The 23,736-nt window shown below is 39.5% G+C and overlaps 1 protein-coding gene across 1 annotated transcript in view; it reads right to left on the minus strand.

Annotated features, from left to right (window-relative positions):
* Window positions 1-1,122: 1,122 nt before the first annotated feature.
* The window catches only part of LOC126236024 (protein kinase C-binding protein NELL2-like), a 127,038-nt gene continuing 104,424 nt past the window's right edge, over window positions 1,123-23,736 (minus strand). The window contains exons 6-8 of the mRNA XM_049945047.1: window positions 18,982-19,113; window positions 18,012-18,062; window positions 1,123-1,396 (exon numbers count right to left, since the gene is read on the minus strand). Of these exons, the coding sequence (XP_049801004.1) occupies window positions 1,245-1,396; window positions 18,012-18,062; window positions 18,982-19,113 (335 nt within the window). The 3' untranslated portion in view covers window positions 1,123-1,244. The remainder of the gene's footprint in view (window positions 1,397-18,011; window positions 18,063-18,981; window positions 19,114-23,736) is intronic.

Here is a 23,736-nt window from a genome sequence, read left to right on the forward strand (position 1 = left end):
ACAATAATTTTATTTACAGTTTTGTGAACTTGAAAAGGAATGGACATCAGAAGTACCTAAAACAATATTAAGTATAATGTAGATACGAATTATGAAAATGAAAGATTGAAATGTAAATTTAATAGTGAGAATTTACATAATACAATGTACAACTGTTTAGTATTATCTTACAGGAGTCTGTCAAGACCAAACTAAAAATGTTAAATTTTTTGTTTCTAGCAAGTTAGTTCTTGTATTAACCAATAAGATATAAGAACTACACAAAATTACCAATTCGGAAAAAAGAGAACGAAAGTGCACTCTTGCTGAATAAATGTAGCTTTATGATGTATAACTTGGTCTGGAAAGGCTGTATTATTTTGAGTTGAAGTATTATAGGACTACTGCTGTTCACATTTAACCGAGTTGTATACTAATTGCCAACTCATGAATACTACAAGTAAAATGCATGAAAGAGTGTGATAGAATAAATTAGTATCCTTTTTTCAGAACCAGACACTGATGAAGAAATTTAGTTCACTTTTTTTGTAAATCCACCGAATATTTGTATATTCAGTACACAAAATCAGCTTACACATGAAAATCGTATTTCTGATTAACTGTGTATTGTTATTGTAACTGTGTTAAATCATAAGCGAAGTAGGAAATAAACATTTCACATGTCTTTCAGTAGTTACTTGTTTATAATCTGCCCAAACTCTTCCTCTGTCGCAGTTATTTGCTTACTTAGTATCATCTCATAATAATAAGCTAAAGTACTGCTTTATTAATAGGTGCCATGATAACATTTCACTGTGAATATGTTGACTGCTCAGTGTGTACTTTTTAAGTTAACATTATTAACATACTTAAAAGCTCATCTAACACTAATTTATATATTCAATTGAAAGCTGATCTGTTTCCAAACTCTCATTTGTTGTAAGTACTCTACTTATGGGTTTAAATTCACAGTTAATGTTACTCTAAAAATGTCTCATTTAATAATAATGTATGTTATTAGACTTCTATGTAATTTTTTGATTTGTTTCATATTCTACGCAAGTATGATTTTTAAGTTTTCAAAGTTTAAGTTAAGGGAAACTTGATACAAAAGAAAAACTTTTGAGACACACATCGAGCACATAAAGGTCAGAATAATCTTGACTTTATTTCCAAAATATATACTGTCCAAATAAATTTATTAATTACATATTATTAATTACATATTAATTACACATGCAATAAATAATTTTGGGTAGTTATGTTCATTCAGTTTGTGTCTCACATTCTGAATCCTGCAGCTGTGTGCAGGTTATGAATGGGGGTATATCACATTTGCATTTGACACAAGGACTGCTGCCTGTTTGAAGCTCATCACCGATGTTCAGTCTGTGATCTCCAAAAGTGCATTGTTCACCTGAAACATTTTTAATGTAGTGACTTAAACACAAAGGTACATAAAAATATGATGAGCACTTAATTATGCTAGTGCAAAAGAACTGTATTGAATTGGTTACTAGATAATCATTTGTGCAACATATGGATAAGGAAAAGACTTATGTTTGATTCTAGTACCGCTATAATGGCAACAGAAATAAATATTTTGTGGCTACATCACAAGCTACTGTGAAATCTTTATAGTATTACTTTAATCGTTTTTCATTGATTCTATGGAGAAATACAGTAGCTTTGAGGGATGAAGTAGTGAAGGCAGCAGAGGATCAAATAGGTAAAAAGACGAGGGCTAGTAGAAATCCTTGGGTAACAGAAGAAATATTGAATTTAATTGATGAAAGGAGAAAATATAAAAATGCAGTAAATGAAGCAGACAAAAAGGAATACAAACGTCTCAAAAATGAGATCGACAGGAAGTGCAAAATGGCTAAGCAGGGATGGCTAGAGGGCAAATGTAAGGATGTAGAGGCTTATCTCACTAGGGGTAAGATAGATACTGCCTACAGGAAAATTAAAGAGACCTTTGGAGAAAAGAGAACCACTTGTATGAACATCAAGAGGTCAGATGGAAACCCAGTTCTAAGCAAAGAAGGGAAAGCAGAAAGGTGGAAGGAGTATATAGAGGGTCTATACAAGGGCGATGTACTTGAGGACAATATTATGGAAATGGAAGAGGATGTAGATGAAGATGAAATGGGAGATACGGTACTGCGTGAAGTGTTTGACAGAGCACTGAAAGGCCTCCGGAGTAGACAACATTCCAGTGGAACTACTGACGGCCTTGGGAGAGCCAGTCCTGACAAAACTCTACCATCCGGTGAGCAAGATGTATGAAACAGGTGAAATACCCTCAGACTTCAAGAAGAATATAATAATTCAAATCCCAAAGAAAGCAGGTGTTGACAGATGTGAAAATTACCAGACAATCAGTTTAATAAGCCACAGCTGCAAAATACTAACACGAATTCTTTACAGACGAATTGAAAAACTAGTAGAAGCCGGCCTCGGGGAAGATCAGTTTGGATTCCATAGAAATACTGGAACACGTGAGGCAATACTGACCTTACGACTTATCTTAGAAGAAAGATTAAGGAAAGGCAAACCTACGTTTCTAGCATTTGTAGACTTAGAGAAAGCTTTTGACAGTGTTGACTGGAATACTCTCTTTCAAATTCTAAAGGTGGCTGGGGTAAAATACAGGGAGCGAAAGGCTATTTACAATTTGTACAGAAACCAGATGGCAGTTATAAGAGTCGAGGGACATGAAAGGGAAGCAGCGGTTGGGAAGGGAGTAAGACAGGGTTGTAGCCTCTCCCCAATGTTATTCAATCTGTATATTGAGCAAACAGTAAAGGAAACAAAAGAAAAATTTGGAGTAGGTATTGAAATCCATGGAGAAGAAATAAAAACTTTGAGGTTGTAATTCTGTCAGAGACAGCAAAGGACTTGGAAGAGTAGTTGAACGGAATGGATGGTGTCTTGAAGGGAGGATATAAGATGAACATCAGCAAAAGCAAAACGAGGATAATGGAATGTAGTCGAATTAAGTTGGGTGAAGTTGAGGGTATTAGATTAGGAAATGAGACACTTAAAGTAGTAAAGGAGTTTTGCTATTTGGGGAGCAAAATAACCGATGATGGTCGAAGTAGAGAGGATATAATATGTAGACTGGCAATGGCAAGGAAAGCGTTTCTGAAGAAGAGAAATTTGTTAACATCGAGTATAGATTTAAGTGCCAGGAAGTCATTTCTGAAAGTATTTGTATGGAGTGTAGCCATGTATGGAAGTGAAACATGGACGGTAAATAGTTTGGACAAGAAGAGAATAGAAACTTTCGAAATGTGGTGCTACAGAAGAATGCTGAAGATTAGATGGGTAGATCACATAACTAATGAGGAGGTACTGAATAGGATTGGGGAGAAGAGGAGTTTGTGGCACAACTTGACCAGAAGAAGGGATCGTTTGGTAGGACATGTTCTGATGCATCAAGGGATCACCAATTTAGTATTGGAGGGCATCGTGGAGGGTAAAAATCGTAGGGGGAGACCAGGAGATGAATACACTAAGCAGATTCAGAAGGATGTAGGTTGCAGTGGGTACTGGGAGATGAAGAAGCTTGCACAGGATAGAGTAGCATGGAGAGCTGCATCAAACCAGTCTCAGGACTGAGGACCACAACAACAACAACATGGAGAGATTTCTGGGATATGAGACCTTTATTTATTTTAAGTGCATCTTAATATTGCCTTGGTGTTATCAGTTATTTAATTAATCATTCCATCTAGGTTTATTAAGGTTTTCTATTTGACTGTATTATTTCACATTACATGTCTCAGCTGTTACCAGGCTTGGGCTTATATGTATCTACATACATAGTTTGTAAACTGCTGTGAAGTACATGACAGGGGGTCCTTTCCAATGTACACTGTATTAGAGTTTCTTCCTGCTCGATTTCTGTGTGCAGTGCAGGAAGAATGAGTATATAAATTCCTTTGTGCGTTTTGTAATTAGCATAATCGTATCTTTGCATCCATGTGGGGCTGTAGTGTATCGCTAGATTCCTGCCTTAATACTTGCTCTTGAAACCAGCAATTTGGGATGTTTGCCATCTTTCTTCAAGCTTCTGTTTGTTCAGGATTTTAGCGACTCAGTGACAATAGCCACGAATTATACAAACATGTGACCATTTATACAGACCTCCTTTTACACATTAAATATTTCCTGTTATACCATTTTGGTATGAGCCCCACACTCATGAGAAAAGAAAAGATCTGGATAGCATTGTAAAAGTGGGCGTTATACTGTGTGTGCTTAATTGGAAATAAACATGTATAGTTCATTATTTTCAGATGGAGCTGCCCTATGGCTCGCAGATATTTGAAAAAGCGACATGATTACTTCCTTGAGTTAATGTTAAAATTTTTATTTAAACTATCAGTTTTGGTTGATTGACCATAATCAGGTTCATGTATACCGAACTAGCAAAGTGCCTGATCCTTTGCTTGTGTAGACTTTATTGTCTGCACAGAATTTTTTTGTTTCTTCTTCAACCGAATTTTTATGTCATTTACAAAAGCTATTCACACTAATTATGACCATTGAAGCACAGTCTTTGCTGACTGTACTTCTTACCAGAAGTGATTCTGATAGCCAGAGTCAGTGGACTTCGTTAATCAAGCCTTTTGAGTTGTGTGGTGATGTTAACTTAGAAACTTTCATACCCTAAGACATATCTCTTTTGAAGTCAAATACCAGTTTTCATAAATTTAGCTTCAGATATGTTTTTATGTAACGACATATTTTTGTAACAATTTTCATTCCTTATTTCATCCGCTTATGTGTTGAATTCCCAAAAGAACATTGAAACATGTATTTTTTTTGTAACCAAGAAATCATATACCAATTTTTCATATATTTTCAGAGATTTCAAAATGCTTCGTAATGAAGTATTTTCTCCTTTAGGGGTTGAAGTTACAAAAAACACTTATCATGTATTTTCTATTTTTAACTGAGAAGTTAAATAGCAGTTTTCATAGATGCAGCTTTAGAATTGCTTTAGTAGTTATTTGATAATGATTTATTTTTTAAGAAACTTTCACTCACCATTTCACCCCCAGAGGAGTTAAATTTCCAAAAATGCTGAAAGACATATTTCTTTATTTCTCACTGAGAAACCAAATAGCAGTTTTCGTAGTTCAAGCTGCAAAACTGCCTTAATAGCGATGTATCTTTGAAACACCTTTCACCCCTATTTTATCCTTAGAGAAGGAATTTAGGAAAGCCTTTCTTCAACGACGCCTACAGTATAAGATCAAACCATTCTCAAAATTGCAAGTTTCTAAGGTTAGCAGTTTGGGATGGGCGATGATGAGTCAGTCAGTTAAGACATTTCGTGTTAATACACATATAGATTGAAATAATACAGAAGCTATGTCTGTTAAACAATGTAAATGTTAATGGCAATATACACTTAATAAAATGTCACATTCTCACTTAAAATAATTTACAGCATCACATTAGGCTAATCTAAAATCAACGACATCAGATAACAAAACAATTAATTTGTCAATGAAAATAAAACATGAGATACACAGTGATGTAGCCCATTATGAATAAACCTTATTGTAAAAATACAAATACTTTGCATTTGTACACAGGTACCTTTTGTCACATCATAATATAAATTAAATCGTCAACATATAAACTGTGCTAAACACTCCTTTCTTTCATGTTACACATTTATATGTTGAAGATGTAATTTATATTACAATGTGACAAAAGATAAGTATTTATAAATGGTAAGCATTTATGTTTTTATGATATAGTTTGTCCATAATAGGTTGTTAGTTGTACGTTAACAATGAGAAACAGCAAGCTGTATGGATAGGTTTAATGGAGAAGAGTTGGTCGATATAGACATGTCCAGGTTCACTGAATGCAGTGGAAGAGCAGCAGAAGATCTGGAAACATCTCTGAACAAAATCCAAAAGTTTGTGTGCATTTATATAGGTATCAACATAAAACATATTATCAAATGTCAGAAAACGAAGGCAAAATGATAAGTCCTCAGCCTAGCACAAGTATGGCGTTGCTATAAATTAAATTTTGTTTTTTGTCTGTTGGCACAGTTTGAGCAATTTTTTAGTTACGTGTCAGCCTGATTTGTGAAATAGCTTTATCTCTGTGGTTTTTATAAAGTACGCATTTTGTGTCTGTGTCCTTCAACTGGAAAATCGGGAATACTGTAGAATTATAATATTCTTTGTTAAGTGGTATAATTTGTAATGGATGTTCATCTAAAGATGTTGAAAGGCTCCTCCATATTTTCATTGTTGCAAATGGGATTCCAGTGTGCCATATTCATAGCTGAAGGCGTTCGTGTATCTGAATCACCAGTGAAAATATTGAGGAAGTGCAGAGTATATCAGATGCTCATAAATTAAAGATACATTAAATCACTGCCATCGTAATCGTATCACAAGGCAGGGCATGATACATTCAATATAGATGCTTATTTATGAGGAATATGTTGAAGTTGCCACATCTGCTCAATGTAGAACAAGAACAAGTGCAAAAACGAATCCATCAGCAATGTTATGATTGCTTACAATAACCCAACTGATTTTGCGGAAGATTTGTTACTATTGATAAGGCAGGGGTCCACCATAGCACAATATATGAGAAACAGCAATCAGTTGATTTGTGTGTGCCAAAAAGTCGAGGTCTGTTGCTGGATACGTTAGAATCAATGTTTTCTGGGATGCGAAAGATATTCCTAAAGGAAAAATGGTAAATTCTACACAAATGTTGTCTGCCAACTGGTAGAAGAAATACTTGAGAATTGCCCTTCGTCTTTCATTGGCATAATAACAGCTGCTTTGGTACTGAGATGGATGAGGAATCTGAAGTATGAATTGCGAGATAAAATGAAAAATAAAATGGAACATTTACACTGTTCACTAGAATGGGAACACTTTAACTTCTACCTTTCCCACCATTCAGGGATATATACTATGGAAAATGTTTGGAGTCTAGTGACGTATTTACGAATGTGTTGCAAATCTTGTAGAATCATATTACACGATTTACTGGTGTCAAGTGCATTGACCTAAACAGGGATTATGTCAAATGTAGAAAACAGTATTTAAGTGTAATCTGAAAAAATAAGTTAAACACTATTATAAAACTACTGGGAAGTAATATGAATTATGTACAAAGCTTCATCAACATGCTCTTCAGATTGAAGACCACAACAATGATATGATTAGATTCAAAAATATCTGTGAGGATGCAATTCAGTAGAGCAGAAAGAAGTGCTCATCACAGAATTCTATAATTGATTTGATGTCTCCATCTATCATTAAAAGGCTCGTCAAAGCACGACTGTTAGCTTATAAAACCAGTAAGAGATATGTTAATAGTCATACTTTGTCTAATCTTTTAATATTGACAAGTTATGCTTGGTAACAATGTTGTTGTAGTTAAAAAAATGCTTCGGTACCCATTATGGTGTGGAGGATAGTCGAACTATATAGGATATTATGTAGTTGTAATTACATCACATTGCGATCAACAATACTAAAATTTGTAATATATACCATGAAGAGAACGAACACAGATGTGTACTCAAATATCTGATTCTGTCAATATTAGGATCAAGACATTGGAGCCTTTGAGAGATTGTCTTCAGTCACAATGTTTTAATAGTGCTCATAACAACAAGGGTGTTAATGAATGTATGTGTTATGAAACAATTGTCAAGCTAATGTTCATGAATTGTCCCTGCAGAGTTTTCAAGGATTAGCAGTGATGTAACTCATATTTAGTACTGTACTTCTATATTCTGATAAATGTTATCCCCATAAATTAGGCTACCTCAGGCAACGAATCTGTAACTCATTGAACGAAAATCTATGGTAAAAACTGATTTCGTCATTTTTACATCACCTATGGTATTCTTTGCGGATACAGTCTCCTTAAGTTTCCTTTTCTCAGAACGCGCTGTATCAGAAAACATATATTTTGTACAAGAACTTCCAGTATTAACTTTATTAACTCATAGTAGGTATTATTTACTCACAATGCCACTTCAGACATTTAGAAGCATTTTAATATTGTTTGTCATATTAAAAATGTTATTTCTTAGGCAACTACGGTGTAAAAATGGTACTATATGCGTACAACTCAGGTCTGATGTAAGAGAGGGCCAGATGACTCTGATCAGATCTGGTTAAATAACTAAATAAATAAAACAAAAAGTAAATATGAGAATCCCATTCCGAAAGTCACGTTTGCAAAATACTGACACAATTTATCTATGAAAAATAGAAAGAGTGCTGGAAACCGACGCTGGAAGAATTACGAAGATGTTAAGGCTCTCGTGGCCACTTGTTGACAAAGGGACTCACTTGCAATGTCGCACCATGGACATGCGGAAAAGTTTAGAATGACTGGACGATCAATCAACACCAGGATCACAGAATTTAAGCAACATTGCAGGCTGGGGCAGGTAGAGAAATCGGCCACAGCAGAGAAAGCGCTATGTGAGGCCGACCACATAGTGAAATTCGCCGACACGTTAGTTCTGGTCTTAGAGAAGAGCTATCACACTCACTTATTCAGAGAAACAAACATTAGAAAAGCTTCAACAAGTAAGAAGGAAACCTCATGGTAAACGAATCCTGCATTCCCGTGTTGCAGCAAACGACCACTACAGGTAGCAAGAGTAGAACTGCACCGGAAATGACATGGAAAAATCCCTTGGACGTCGGCGGGCCGGGTGCATATAATCTGCGGCCACGAGCTTGATTCCAGTCCATCACCAGCAACGGAGGCTGAACCTTTCGCAATACCAGCCACTCGTGCTGGCGGAACGCCAGAAAAATCATCAAACGAAAGTCAGTCAAAGAACCTGAGACAGAATCCTGGGAGAATTGTTTGAGTTCGGAAGAAGTGTAGAGACATCCAGAACAATAATGACCCTCCATTTATTTTAGAAGACTGACTGGAAAAGGCAAACTTGCATTTATAGAATTTGTAGATTTAGAAAAAGCTTTCGACGATGTTGACTATAACACACTCTTTGAAATTCTTAAATTATGAGGGATGCAGTACAAGGATCGAAGGTATCTCTCCAACTTGTACAGAGACCGAGCTGCAGTTGTAGGAGATTAAAGATAGGCAGCGGTTGAGCAGGCAGTGAGACAGGGTTATAGTGTATCACTTCGTGTTATACAGTTTGTGCATTAAGTAAGTATTAAAGGAAACTTCGAAATGGAATTAGAAGTTCAGAGGAACGAAATAAAAATTTGAATGTTTTCAATGGCATGGCAATTGTGTGACAAATGGCAATAGACGAGGAAGACCAGATGAACAGAATGGATAGTCCTTGAAAAGACGTTGTCAGATTAACATCAACAAAGTAAAATAAGGACTCCGAATGATTTTCTTTTTGTTGTTGTTTTTGGTGCTGCTGCTGTGTTCTTCAGTCCAAAGACTGGTTTGATGCAAATATATAAATTCATCTACTACTTTTAATGTCTCATTTCCTAATCTAATTTCCTCAAAAGTGACTGATTTAATTCCACTGCCCTTTTTTTACTTTTGGTGATGTTCACCTTATAATCTCTTTTCAAGATAATACCCATTCTGTTCAACTGCTTTTCTAAATCCTTTGCTGTCTCTTACAGAATTACAGTTTCATTGGCAGACTAAATGGTTGTTACTTCTCCTCCCTGAACTTTCAATCCGTTACAAATTTTCTCCTTGTTTTCATTTACTGCTTGCGTAATTGGTAGGTTTAATCACATGGGAAATATAGTTGCAGAGCTTTTATCAAAACAGGATGCCGCCAAAATAATTTGAGACTTAGTACAGTAAATAAGTTGCAATTGCAGGAATACTGTCAGTATTATTGAGCGATCAGATAACGAAATTCCGAAGTGACATCCTAAAGAGAGCTTTTCATTTACTGAAGACTGATAAGACTGAATCTTGTGTTTACCATTACCTAACCAACACAGCACTCGAAAGACCTCATCAAATGTTAGCGGAATATCTATATCATTATATGGGAATCAAGCAGAAAAACTGGAATGAATGGTTGCATTTTGCCACTTTTGTATATAACATTATACCACATTCATGGAGTGGTTTCACCCCATTCGAGCTATTTTTATGGAGAGATGCGATATTCCTGGGATACTACAATGGGATCCGGCCAAAGTACAACTATGATGATTACATAACGTAACTACAGGACAGGATGTGGCAAATGTATCAAATGCCAAGGAGTTTTAGTAAGGAATGTAAGGAAAAGAACAAGGGATCTTGTTATCGCATGAACATCTCCAAAGAATTTAAGACAGGAGACAAAGTATTATTACATGACGAAAGTATGTGAGTATAACGTCAAAGAAGTTAACAAGCCCATGGAGACGGCCTTTCCGTGTTGTGATGACTCGAGGACCAAATGTAGTGCCCCAGTTAACGAAGAAGAAGTTCATAGCAGTGCATGCAAATGGATTGCTAACATCATGCCTTTCAACAGCTGCGGTTGCTCGGAATATAAAATAGTTTGGGATTAAAGGATATCTTTCGGCTGTGATAAAATCAGGTTGAAAAGTTCCGAAAAATGTGGTGAAAGAACAAACTAAATTCTATCTTATAAACGATTAAAGCCGATCTGACATATTAGAAGACTAAGGGTATAGGTGAGGAGACATTGTGATCGGTCCTCAGAGACAGGTCATTAGCCTCTATTAGCCTAACACTGCCAGCAGCAGCAAACATTAGTAGTAGAGATACAGATCCAGTTATAGAACACCACTCCCATCTATGTGTTAGTAACCACCACCTCCCTTGCAACCAGATAAATTATTGTTCAAATGTTCAAATGTGTGTGAAATCTTATGGGACTTAACTGCTAAGGTCATCAGTCACTAAGCTTACACACTACTTAACCTAAATTACCCTAAGGACAAACACACACACCCATGCCCGAGGGAGGACTCGAACCTCCGCTGGGACCAGCCGCACAGTCCACGACTGCAGCGCCTGAGACAGCACGGCTAATCCCGCGCGGCCGATAAATTATATTTAGATACATCAAATGCAGCATCCAGTGTACTAAGTTGAAAGAAGAGAAATGTAATGGCCATTTGCGTGTGAGCTGTAATGCGGTCCATGGTAAGATCTAAGAAGCAATGCACCTCCCCCCCCCCCCCCCCACAAGTGAAATTCACGCGAACCCCAATGATTCATCACTGTATGCACAGGATTGCAGATGAAGGGTGGAAAGGATGTGATTAGATATTGTATGTATATTTGTGCTTTAGAGATTTATTAATTATATTAATGAAAAATCTGGTATGTATATTTATACTGGAAAACCTATGTATTTATCTATGTGTAGGTACACATCGATGTAACTTGTATGAGAAGGAGTTATAAAATTAGTTCCTAAGATCTGAGGACAAATCTTCTCTCAGAGTGGGTGATGTAATGACCAGGGTTGCCAGAAAAACAAAAATAAAAAAAAATCATCTAAGAAAAATCTGGTATATGAAATGGAGACATACAGTGCCAATCGCATTTGCTGGCTCATTATGGGGTAAGACACATTAAGAAAACACTGATTCCACACTCTCTGATTGCGAATTAGAATCAAAAGGAGATGCAGTCATGCACTATCTGAAAGCAAGCATGTGAAATGCAGTACGTAGAAGCCACCAAACATCAAACAGGACACAATTGCTGCTAATAGTAAATTTCGACCCCTCCAGCGCCTTGGATGATCAATAGCTGATAGCGGAAAGTATGTGACTGAGAATTATACACAATTCCTCTTGTACACAAAATAGGACTTGTGAAAAGACGCCTTTATGTACCTCCAAACTGTGGTTACTGGTTTCCTTTGTACATTTGCCTGCATGTTCCCTTATCTGATTGTCACTTCTACTGTGGTGTGCATTTGTGCCTAATGGTTTGATTAGAGCTGTAGAAACTGGCTCTTCTTAATGATTCGCTTTGTTGAGTATTATTGTTAGACTTTAATGTGTGTGTCTTATTCTTAATATAGTGTTCGGCCAGTGTGGCCGTTTGTTCTGGTGATCGATTGAGTAATCTAATAATGTGAAGTTACAAGCCGTATCTGGGTTTTTCACATTGTGTAAGTAGGTCTTAGGACTCAAGTAATAACCCAGTGTCTCTGCTCTTCAGCATGTTCGTGTAAACACTTGAAGATGAATTAAAAGCAAACATAAACTAACCCAGTGTCTTATTCCCTTACTAACTCTATGGCTGCCTCCTTTGCCTGACGTCCGAGTAATTTTGTACTGTCTCCAACTACAGTTGTTATCTCACCCCATGCATGTAGCTGCTCACGTGCTTCAGGTGGATGACCCTAAATTACAATGCATCTCCAATCCTAATGAGGTTTAAGCTAAGTATGTTGTACTCATTTTTAACCATGTTTGAAGAAACAAACATTAGTGACGATCTTGCAGATGCACTAAATTTATGAAATTTTGTTTGCAATTGCAGAATCTTTCTGACATTAGCTGCGTTAGGTATGAAGATATTACCTAATGGTGACACAAGAAAGTTTGTGCCAGACTGGATCTCGAACCTGTATTTCCCACTTGTCGCGAGTGGCCGCCTTAACAAATTTGGCTACCTCAGCACACTTCGAAGAGCAACCCAGACTTCCACGTGTCACACTGTTTATAGCCCTATCGCTCCCAACTTTATGTGCGTTCCCAGCGGAGGATTTCAGGGACACAAACGTATTCAATGTTAGTATTAAGGTCGTCGTTTTGCTCGTCGAGACTTGTGATACTTATTTTTAACGCTGCCTGAGGAAACAGACATGTGTCACCAACAGGTAATATCTTCATACCCAACGCAAAGATTCCGCGATTGTCAATAAATTTCATAAATTTAGTGCAGCTGCACGATCGTCACCAATGTCTGTTTCTACAGACATTGTTAAAAACATGTAACTAACGTTGAATACGTTTGTTTGCTTCAAATAGCTGCGACCGACGTGATCATAGACAGTACGACATATGGACGTTTAGGTCAGTCCTGGAAGCATGCTCAGATAGCTGAAGTGGATAAGGTGACCACTCATGGGTAAGCAGAAAATCTGTTGTGCGTATTAACTGACTGTATCATTTTTTATGTCAGTAAAATGTTGGATTCAGACTGGGCGAGCAAGTTCCTCATGCAGCTATCCTCGCGTCTACCTGCCTAAGTCCTAGGAATGGCTGATTTGAGTATTTAATTGAATGTCTCTATTGCATTCGTACTTATCTGTATTTCACTGAAAATATCTGCACAAACTGCAAATGTCGACGGTATGTGTCGCGTGTCTTGTTTGGAAATAGACTTTTTCCACTTCAGTTACGGTATCTGCTGTTGACAACAGCAATCTACATCTATATAGATACACCGCAAGCAACTTTATGATGCGTGGCGGAGGGTACCCTGTAACACTATTAGTCACTGCCTTCCCTGTCGCATTCGCAGATAGAGCGAGGGAATAACTACTATCTATATGTCTCCGTGTGAACCCTAATTTATCTTATCTTCTTGGTAATTACACTAAATGTACGTTGGCGGAAATACAATCGTTCCGCAGTGAACTTCAAATCCCAGTCTCTAAATTTTGTCAAGAGCGTTCCTCAAAAATGTCAATTCCCTCTAGGGACTCCCTTTTGGGTTCCCAAAGCATTTCCGTAATACACTGAAGAGCCAAAGAAACTGGTACACGTGACTAATATCGTGTAGGGCCCCCGCGAGCACGCAGAAGTGCCGCAACACGACGTGGTATGGATTCGACTATTGTCTGAAGTAGTGTTGGGGGGGAATTGACATCATGAATCGTGCAGGGCTGTCCATAAATCCGTAAGAGTACGAGAGGGTGGAGATCTCTTCTGAACAGCACGTTGCAAGGCATTGCAGATATTCTCAATAATGTTCATGTCTGGGGAGTTTCGTAACGAGCGGAAGTGTTTAAAGTCACATGAGTGTTCCTGGAGCCACTCTGACGTGTGGTGAGTCGCATTGTCCTGCTGGAATTGACCTAGTCCGTCGGAATGCACAAAGGATATGAATCGATGCAGATGATCAGACAGGAGGCTTACATACGTGTCGCCTGTCAGACTCGTACACAGGAGTATCAGGGGTCCCATATCAATCCACGTGCACGCGCCGCACACCATTACAGAACCTCCACCAGCCTGAACAGTCCCCTGCTGACATGCAGGATTCAGGGATTCATGAGGTTGTCTCCATACCCGTACACGTCCGTCCGCTCGATACAATTTGAAACGAGACTCGTCCGACCAGGCAAATTGTTTTCAGTCATCAACAGTCCAATGTCGGTATTGACGGGCCCGGGCGAGGTGTAAAGCTTTGTGTCATGCAGTCATCAAGGGTACACGAGTGGGCCTTCTGCTCCGAAAGCCCATATCGATGATGTTTCGTCAAATGGTTAGCACGCTGACACTTGTTGATGGCCCAGTACTGAACTCTGCAGCAATTTGCGGAAGTTTTGCACTTCTGTGACAATGAACGATTCTCTTCTGTTGTTGTTGGTCACGTTCTTGCAGGATCTTTTTCCGGCGGCAGCGATGTCGGAGATTTAATGTTTTACCGTATTCCTGATGTTCACGGTACGCTCGTGAAATTGTCGTAAGGGAAAACCCTACTTCATCGCTACCTCGGAGATGCTGTGTCCCATCGCTCGTGCGCCGACTATAGTACCACGTTCAAGCTCACTTGAATCTTGATAACCTGCCATTCTAGGAGCAGTAACCGACCTAACAATTGCGCCAGGCACTTGTTCTCTTATATAGGCGATGCCGACCGCACAGCCATATTCTGCCTGTTTACATATCTCTGTATTTGAATAGGCACGCCTATACGTTTCTTTGGCGCTTCATTGCATATGCGTATTCTTCGAACCTATCAGTAAAAAATTTAGCAGCGCTCCTCTGAAGTACTGCGATGTCTTCCTTTAACCCAAACTTGTGCGGATCCCAAACACTCGAGCAGTACTCAATAATGGGTCCCATATACGGTCTCCTTTACAGATGACTCACACGTTCCTAAAATTCTCCGAATAAGCCAAAGTTGACCATTCGCTTTCCCTACTACAATCCTTAGATGCTCCTTCCATCCCATATCGCTTTCCGACGGTACACTTCGTTATTTAATAGACGTGACTGTGTCAAGGAGCACACTATTAATGTTGTATTCGAACATTACTGGTTTGTTTTTCCTACTCGTCTAAATTGGCTTACTTTTTTATACATTTAGAGCCAGCTGCTGTTCATCACACCAACTAAAAATTTATGTACGATATTGCAGTGCCTGTGTTATTCAGAAGCACAATCCAAAGCTCCTTCGGACACGAATGCACGCGACTACAGCCGTTAAGAAATACATGGAATGTATTCCCATTTGCGAATATGGACAACCATCACATGTATAATGGAACGTCGACATTGGAAACTTGTGCCAGACTGGGCCTCGAACCCGGATTTCCAGCTTATCGCAAGCAGTCACCTTACCATTTGGCTATCTGAGCACGACATAAAGTCACACCAGACTTCCATATGCCGCCTCCCACATGTCCACAACCTGCACTCGTACATTCATTATCTACATTCCCGTACACGGAAGACATTTAAATTAAAAGTCGCTTGCCCAGTGTTGGCAGATAAATACGATATTGCAGTGCCTATGTTGTTTAGAAGCACGATGTAAAAAAGAGGCTTTCGAACCACTGGACGTAATTTTTTGTTCGAGGCACATACAGTGAATTATGGTTAAAATGGGAGCGAGCATAGCTTCCAGTTCTCTATAAAATCTCACATGGTTTCTATCTTACTCTGGAGCGTTTTTCAATTTTAGCCATGTCCGCTGTTTCTCAATATCGATATCACTCATATTTGCAATGCCGTGTGTGTTTTAGCGGTACCCCTACGATCAGGTGGTGCGTGGAAAAGTGACTCAGTTATTAGCCTTCTTCGTTCTTCATGGAGGGTATAGAAAAACTTTTACCCTTTAGGTACAGTTGGCTGAATAATGGGCGGCTGTATCGAAGTCTGGTTACTGTTCTTCTCGGTAGCTATGGTATTAATTTCTCAGTGAAGTGTATATAACATGGTTTAACTTGAGTAATACTTAGGTAACGCAGCTCTGGCCATCGTCCACATCGAATGTCTTTAAGAAAAACAAACAGGTTCTCCCATTACGTATTATGTTATGGGACACCAAACAAGCGGTATTTCATTGAAACTGACATGGTGTAAGTGCGAGGCCGGAAAAGTACCTCATCAGATCAAGGGCACCCATACTCTGGAAATAGGGGAGGGGACACCGTACCCCTTTTGGTCTTTGAGAAAGGAAAAATATATAGTCTAGTCAGGTGTTTTTCTTTCAAGAAAATGATGCAAAAGTCGACTTTACACAGGATTTTCATCGGGTCGGAACTGGAACTTTTTTATGACTACTTACGAGTCACCATACGTCTTCTAAAATACGAGGGTTGGAACTTAAATAGTGGCAACTATTTATTCACGTTAGCAGAGCTTGTTCAGTTGATGGTGCGAATGGATCGGTCTAAAGTTATGGTGATTCTCGTGTACGACTGTGATGGTGTTACCCTAACGCATTATGCTCCTCCACGGCAGACAGTCAATGCACAGTCTTACTGTTCGTTTTTGGAGCATCACCTGCGACCAGCTTTGCGAAAGAAGCGGTGACACTTTCTGCGCAACCCACCCATTATTTTGCACGACAATGCGCGGGCGCATACAACGCAAGCTGTGGCGGCTCTGTTCGGTCGATGGGATGGGAAGTACTGTACCATCCACCATACTCCCCGGACTTAAGTCTTTGTGACTTTGATTTGATTCCGAAGATGAAGGAACCACTTCGTGGCAGTCACTTCAGAACTGTTCCAGAGATTCGATAGGCAGTAGACCGCTCCATTCGCACCATCAACAGAACAGGCTCTGCTAACGGTATACTACGCCTTCCACATCGCTGGAAACGAGTTCTACACAACGCTGGTGACTACTTTGAAGGACTGTAACAGGTGCAAACATGTAACTCTTTTGTATCGGTTGTGAATAAATAGTTGCCACTGTTCAAGTTGCAATCCTCGTATTATAAACAGTGCACACCTCCAGATCTAACGCTCCCCCCCCCCCCCCCCTCCTCCCATATCGTATGGATGCCCTTGAATCAGGCGCAAAAAGCAATATGAATTTTTTTTGGCAAGATGGAATGTACAGATTACAAAGTGACCAAAGAGACAGGCACTAGACAGGAAGACTAACAACTCTACTTGCATAGGCACTTCAGCTACTGGAAGTAAAAACGCACTAGTTGTCAGCTTTTTACCATTGGTGCAATAGAAAAATAGCAACAATGGCAACTAGGAGTGCATTCTGTTCACTGTAGCCATTTGGTTTTTTAAGAAACGAAGTTATCATGTACCCAACTGCTCAAAATTGCTTAAAAACTTTGCGAGTGTGAACCACTTCGCTGGAACTTCCAAGGAAAATTTATTGTATTCATCGCGCTGTACAGCATTAAGTCACGGTTTATGGGTAAAAGAATCTATTCATATTGACTAGATATTTGGAATCCCTTTACTCTTTGAATAACACCTGAATTTCGCTGTGTCTGCACTGAACTGTTTACTGCCCTGTACAAGAGTACTCAAACAGTGGCAAACGCGATGTAAACGTGCGTTTCAGCATATAATGACTGACAACAGAAACAGCAAAATTCAATAGGAATTAACAGAAAAATAATTTTAATTGTATACTAAATTTAAACAGAGAATGTTTTAAAATGTGTTAACATTACTTATGTGAATGTCGTGATATACTAAATAAAGTTTTAAAATAAACAAAACACAAGCTAATTAAGGAGCAGTTAGGGAACTGTGAAATGTAAAATACTCAGTTTCATTCATCATGATAGATAAATAGCTCCTTAACAGCTTAAAAAAGCGTTTGTCAGAAAGCATTATATATAATTAAGGAAATACTGACCATTTTCAGTTGGAGATTCAGAGCCCCTGACCAAAGTGTCGTTAGCAGAAGCTATAAAAGAAAATAACAGAAATAAATCCACTATAATAACAGACGGCAGTAAATTTATAATTTGGTATTTTTTATATTATAGCTATTTATAATCTGGCTCATGTAATACTGTATTAATTTTTTCCGCAGATTCAGGTCAACATTTGTAAAACTCTAATTCCTCCCTCTCAAACCCCACCCTATGGGGAGAGAGGGAGAGTTTTAGTTTTAGAGAATCAAATTTACGAAGTAAATAAGTACTTTTTATTTATCAGTAACCATTTTCCACGCAAAAATGAGAACATGGATTTTCTTGAATTACAGCGCCAACTACCAAGAATCAAAACAAATGTTTAAGACAAAATGTACGTAGTTTTTTCATGTAGAATCTGAGTCTGCACTAAAAAATAAGGGTTCCCATTTGAAATTTTAAAGTTGCCTCCCGCCCCACCCCAGGGGGCTGGGGTGGTAGTCTAATTTTAGCACCAGAAGATGTCATCCTCGAAAATAATAAACTTTGGATTCTACACATTTTTTCGTGTGAAGCTTATTTTTCGAGTTATTCTGGTTTGTCAGCTTAAAATTTACACCCTGTATATTAACACTATTATACAGTGAGTCGTTTCAAGAATTTGATTTCTTATGACGTCTTGAAAATATTGTTCTACAAGTCCAAAATGTCTAAACGTGTGTGAAATCTTATGGGACTTAACTGCTAAGGTCATCAGTCCCTAAGCTTACACACTACTTAACCTAAATTATCCTAAGGACAAACACACACACCCATGTCCGATGGAGGATCGAACCTCCGCCGGGACCAGCAGCACAATCCATGACTGCAGCGCCTGAGACCGCTCGGCTAATCCCGCGCGGCGTTCTACAAGTATTCTAGCTTTGGATTATCAGTTATAAAAATGTCACCCCTGATAGTAGCACTTACGGCAGTGCCAGCTGATGGGACAGCACTTGCTGGTTCTCCAGAAGACTGGCGCACACGAGGCCAGTTCTGAGGGCCTGTGTCCCAAAGTGAAGTCACAGCTGAACTTCCGGCACCACGGCCCATCCAGAGTTCCTGAAAACGTTGAAATATGTCAAGAGCACAGCATTATATGGGAAGGAGACATGGACTACGAGAAAACCGGAAAGAAGAGAATCCAAGCACTTCAGATATGATGTTGCAGAAGGGTGTAGAAACTGAAGTGGGCTGATGAGGTAAGTAATGAAGAGGTTCTCCACAGAATTGTCGAGGAAACATGTATGTGCCAAGTACTGCATCAAGATAGCGAGTGTATTAAGACACAAGAAAACAACTTCTGTAGTACTATGGGGAGTCGTAGAGATCAAGGAATGCGGATGAAGACAGAGATTACAACATACTCAGCAAATTATTGAGAATGTTGGGTGTTGAATGCTACACTGAGATGAGAAGACTGGCACAGGAGAGCAACTTAATGTGAAGCTAATGAAAGGAGTCAGAAGCCTGATAGCAAAAAAGTAGTATTCCTGCTTGGTCTTCTGCTCAGTTTTTCGTCTGTAATTTGTGTGTTGGTCAAAGCATGGAGGGTGAACTCAACGTATATATTATTCCACCTGCCTTTACATATATTAATTGTTACTCCAGTCTACTAGAAATTAGACACTGTGTCAATGGAAATTAAAATCTGTAGATATTCATCTTGCCAGCTTCTTCCTTCACCTCCTACTCTCCTCAGAATTGCAAAATATTTTATTTCCTCCAACTTAGGCTACGCTGGTAGCAAAAACCGTCGCGATAAAACAAGAGAAATCAGAATGATGTAGGAAAGAGTTAAGTGTTCATTTGTCTTATACGTTATTTGAGAGTGGAAGGATAGAAATACAGGGTGAGTCACCTAACGTTACCGCTGGATATATTTCGTAAACCACATCAAATACTGACGAACCGATTCCACAGACCGAACGTGAGGAGAGGGGCTAGTGTAATTGTTTAATACAAACCATACAAAAATGCACGGAAGTATGTTTTTTTAACACAAACCTACGTTTTTTTAAATGGAACCACGTTAGTTTTGTTAGCACATCTGAACATATAAACAAATACATAATCAGTGCCGTGTGTTGCATTGTAAAATGTTAATTACATCCGGAGATATTGTAATCTAAAGTTGACGCTTGAAACCTCCGACGTTCAGTTGCGTGTTGTAACAAACACGGGCCACGTCGGCGAGCAGCATCTGCAGGGACATGTTTACGATAACGACCGTGTTTACGAGTGAGGCTGTAGTGCACTGTTGTGGTTTGGTCTAGCTGTCGCAGTGTCCGCATGTAGCGCTTGCTGCTATTGTTATTCTGCATTCGTCTCCGCACGTAGACCAACTGTGATACACCGTGTTACAGACGTCTGTGATAGTGTAGTGTTGTAGGAACTGTGACCATGGTGTATTCGAACTCTGAAAAGGCGGAGATGATACTCGTCTATGGCGAGTGTCGACGAAATGCAGCTGAAGCCTGCAGGGTGTATGCAGAACGGTACCCGGACAGAGAGCATCCAACGTGCCGCACATTGCAAAACATCTACCGCCAACTGTATGCAACAGGTTCGGTCGTAGCACGCAAACGGGTCCGTAACAGGCCCGTCACAGGAGAAGCGGGTGCAGTTGGTGTGTTAGCTGCTGTTGCCATGAACCCACACATGAGTACACGGGACATTGCGAGAGCCGGTGGACTGAGTCAAAGTAGTGTCATGCGCATACTGCATCGTCACCGCTTTCACCCGTTTCATGTGTCGCTACATCAGCAATTACATGGTGATGACTTTAATCATAGAGTGCAATTCTGTCAATGGGCATTAACAGAGAATGCGTTGCAGTTCTACCTGTTTACCGATGAAGCGGGTTTCACAAACCACTGGGCAGTGAATCTACGGAACATGCATTACTGGTCCGGGGACAATCCTCGCTGGCTCAGACAGGTAGAGCGACAGCGACCGTGGACTGTAAATGTATGGTGCGGAATCATTGGCGACCACCTCATTGGTCCTCACTTCATTGCAGGGGCCCAAACAACTGCAACATACATCGCGTTTCTACAGAATGATCTGCCAACGTTGCTCGAAAATGTCCCACTGGAAACGCGTCGACGTATGTGGTATCAGCATGATGGTGCACCTGCACATTCCGCATTTACCACTAGGCTGACCCTTGACAGGATGTTCGACGGGCGTTTCATAGGACATGGAGGACGCATAAATTGCCCAGCCCGTTCTCCTGATCTTACACCTCTGGACTTCTTTCTGTGAGGTACGTTAAAGGAGAATGTGTACCGTGATGTGCCTACAACCCCAGAGGATATGAAACAACGTATTGTGGCAGCCTGCGGCGACATTACACCAGATGTACTGCGGCGTGTACGACATTCATTACGCCAGAGATTGCAATTGTGTGCAGCAAATGATGTCCACCACATTGAACATCTATTGGCCTGACATGTCGGGACACACTCTATTCCAATCCGTAATTGAAAACGGAAACCACGTGTGTACATGTACCTCACCCCTTTTGGTAATGTACATGTGCGTCAGTGAAAAAGACCAATAAAAAGGTGTTAGCATGTGGACGTAATGTGCTGTTCCAGTCTCTTCTGTACCTAAGGTCCATCACAGTTCCCTTTGGATCCCTACGTAATTCGTTGCTCTGCGATACACACGATCGAACAGCGGAGGAGTGGTACTCAAGCGTCAACTTTAGGTTACAATATCTCCGGATGTAATTAACATTTTACAATGCAACAAACGGCACTGATTACGTATTTGTTTATATGTTCAGATGTGCTAACAAAACTAACGGGGTTCCATTTAAAAAAACGTAGGTTTGTGTTAAAAAACATACTTCCGTGCATTTTTCTATGGTTTGTATTAACCAATTACACTAGCTCCTCTCCTCACGTTCGGTCTGTGGAATCGATTCGTCAGTATTTGATGTGGTTTACGAAATATATCCAGCGGTAATGTTAGGTGACTCACCCTGTATAGTTTGAAAGTTGTGTCTTGAACCCACTTCAAAGCACTTTAGTGTACATTGTAGAATAATCGTTTGAATACAAATGTAAAATTACTACACGTAAAATACCATAAAATGAACTTAGTCCTACAGATGTAGAGAAGTGACTCAATTATGAACCGCTTTGTCAAAAAGAAAACTACGAAACATTTATGAAATATGTTTCCTGTTGTATTGGAGACTGATTATGTTTCAATAAATTATAAAAAGTTTCCGAAAACTAACTCAGTTTTTGCCCTATAATTGGCTCCGTTAGGGAAGAGTTATTGAAACTGTACTATTTTTGAGATTTAATTTATGTTAAACCAAACGGTGCGTTAGAAACTTCTTTAAACAATTCCAGTTGCAACTGCAGGTTGTTGTTCTTAGTATATGACGTAAAGAATGGAAATTCTGTGAAAAATAAACATTCGACGATTAACTTTCTAAACGTCTGTATCTGGTACAAATCAGGAAACCTGTTGCAGATTTTGCGTGTACCAGTGCGTGCATAACTCATACCACACTTATAAACTACGTCCCCGAGCTTGAAAATATCTACTAGACTACTTTTAAGTAGATGTTCCATGTTGTAGTGCTTTAATATTATTTGCATGCGTACCAATAGGAATTTACCACCCCTTTTCGCACCCCTGCAGCCGTCGCATGAATCCATATTTTGCACTTCATACATTTGATCAGTTCTTCCATTTGCTCTTCCTCATTTTCCCTTGCTTCGATTGGATCTTTTAATTTATTTTTGGGCTAGGCATTGAAGCTTTGCTTGTAGCTTTCACCTTTCCCCCCGGATTTGGCGATATTTCTTGGATGTACAGCTTCAGGGCACTTTTTGCCTGGTTAAGGCATATTCTGCATTGAAATTTATTAGGCAGTCCGTTTCGTGTTTCATTAAATCCCACAGGCTTAAACCGAACATTGTCTATTCAAATGTAAGATTGTGGATTTCTAATTCGTTTTCAACTGCACTGGAAAACGCTTTACTGCGGCCAAAAATTTGTAAATCCCGGCTTTCATTTTTGCTTCTGTCTTCACTATGCCTCTTGCTTTTTGACTTAGGCATGTTTCATATACATTGGGGTTCAAAATTAAAGCAACAAAACCGCTGTTTCCCTGTGTTGTGTCTAATTCACGGCATACTCACACAAAATGTCAACAGATGTTCGTACAATCGTGATCTGCACGGAAGATGGCATTCCTTTCAGTGGACAACTACGTCAACGATGATGTCAGGGCACCTATCAAACGGGATAGTGTTTGCCGGGTAGTCTCACACCCACAATCGCTGTGTACACAGTCATAGACTGTGCAGTGTGCCACAGATAAGTCGCCTACCAGACACTCTGCGGTGGAGGACCATAAGAAGAATAGAAGCAAACTGCCGTGGCCCGATGGCTTGAAGTGAATCGTTGTGTTGTTTCTCTGATGTGCCGACACTTTATGGGGACCGAAACAGTATTCCCGAAGACCAGGGCAGGGACGACCACGTGTGACATCAGAAAGGGTGGACCGTTATTTGGCCGTCAGGGCATGACGGTAGTGCCTTAGTACTGCACAGCAACTGGCATCTGACCTCGCAGTATCCACTGGGCGGGTTGTATCGAGGCAAGCGGTGTGCAGAAGGCTTCGGCAGAGTGTCCTTTATTGCTGTATGGGTACCT

Source organism: Schistocerca nitens, chromosome 2, assembly GCF_023898315.1.
Source record: "Schistocerca nitens isolate TAMUIC-IGC-003100 chromosome 2, iqSchNite1.1, whole genome shotgun sequence".
NCBI classification, from domain to species: Eukaryota; Metazoa; Arthropoda; class Insecta; order Orthoptera; family Acrididae; genus Schistocerca; species Schistocerca nitens.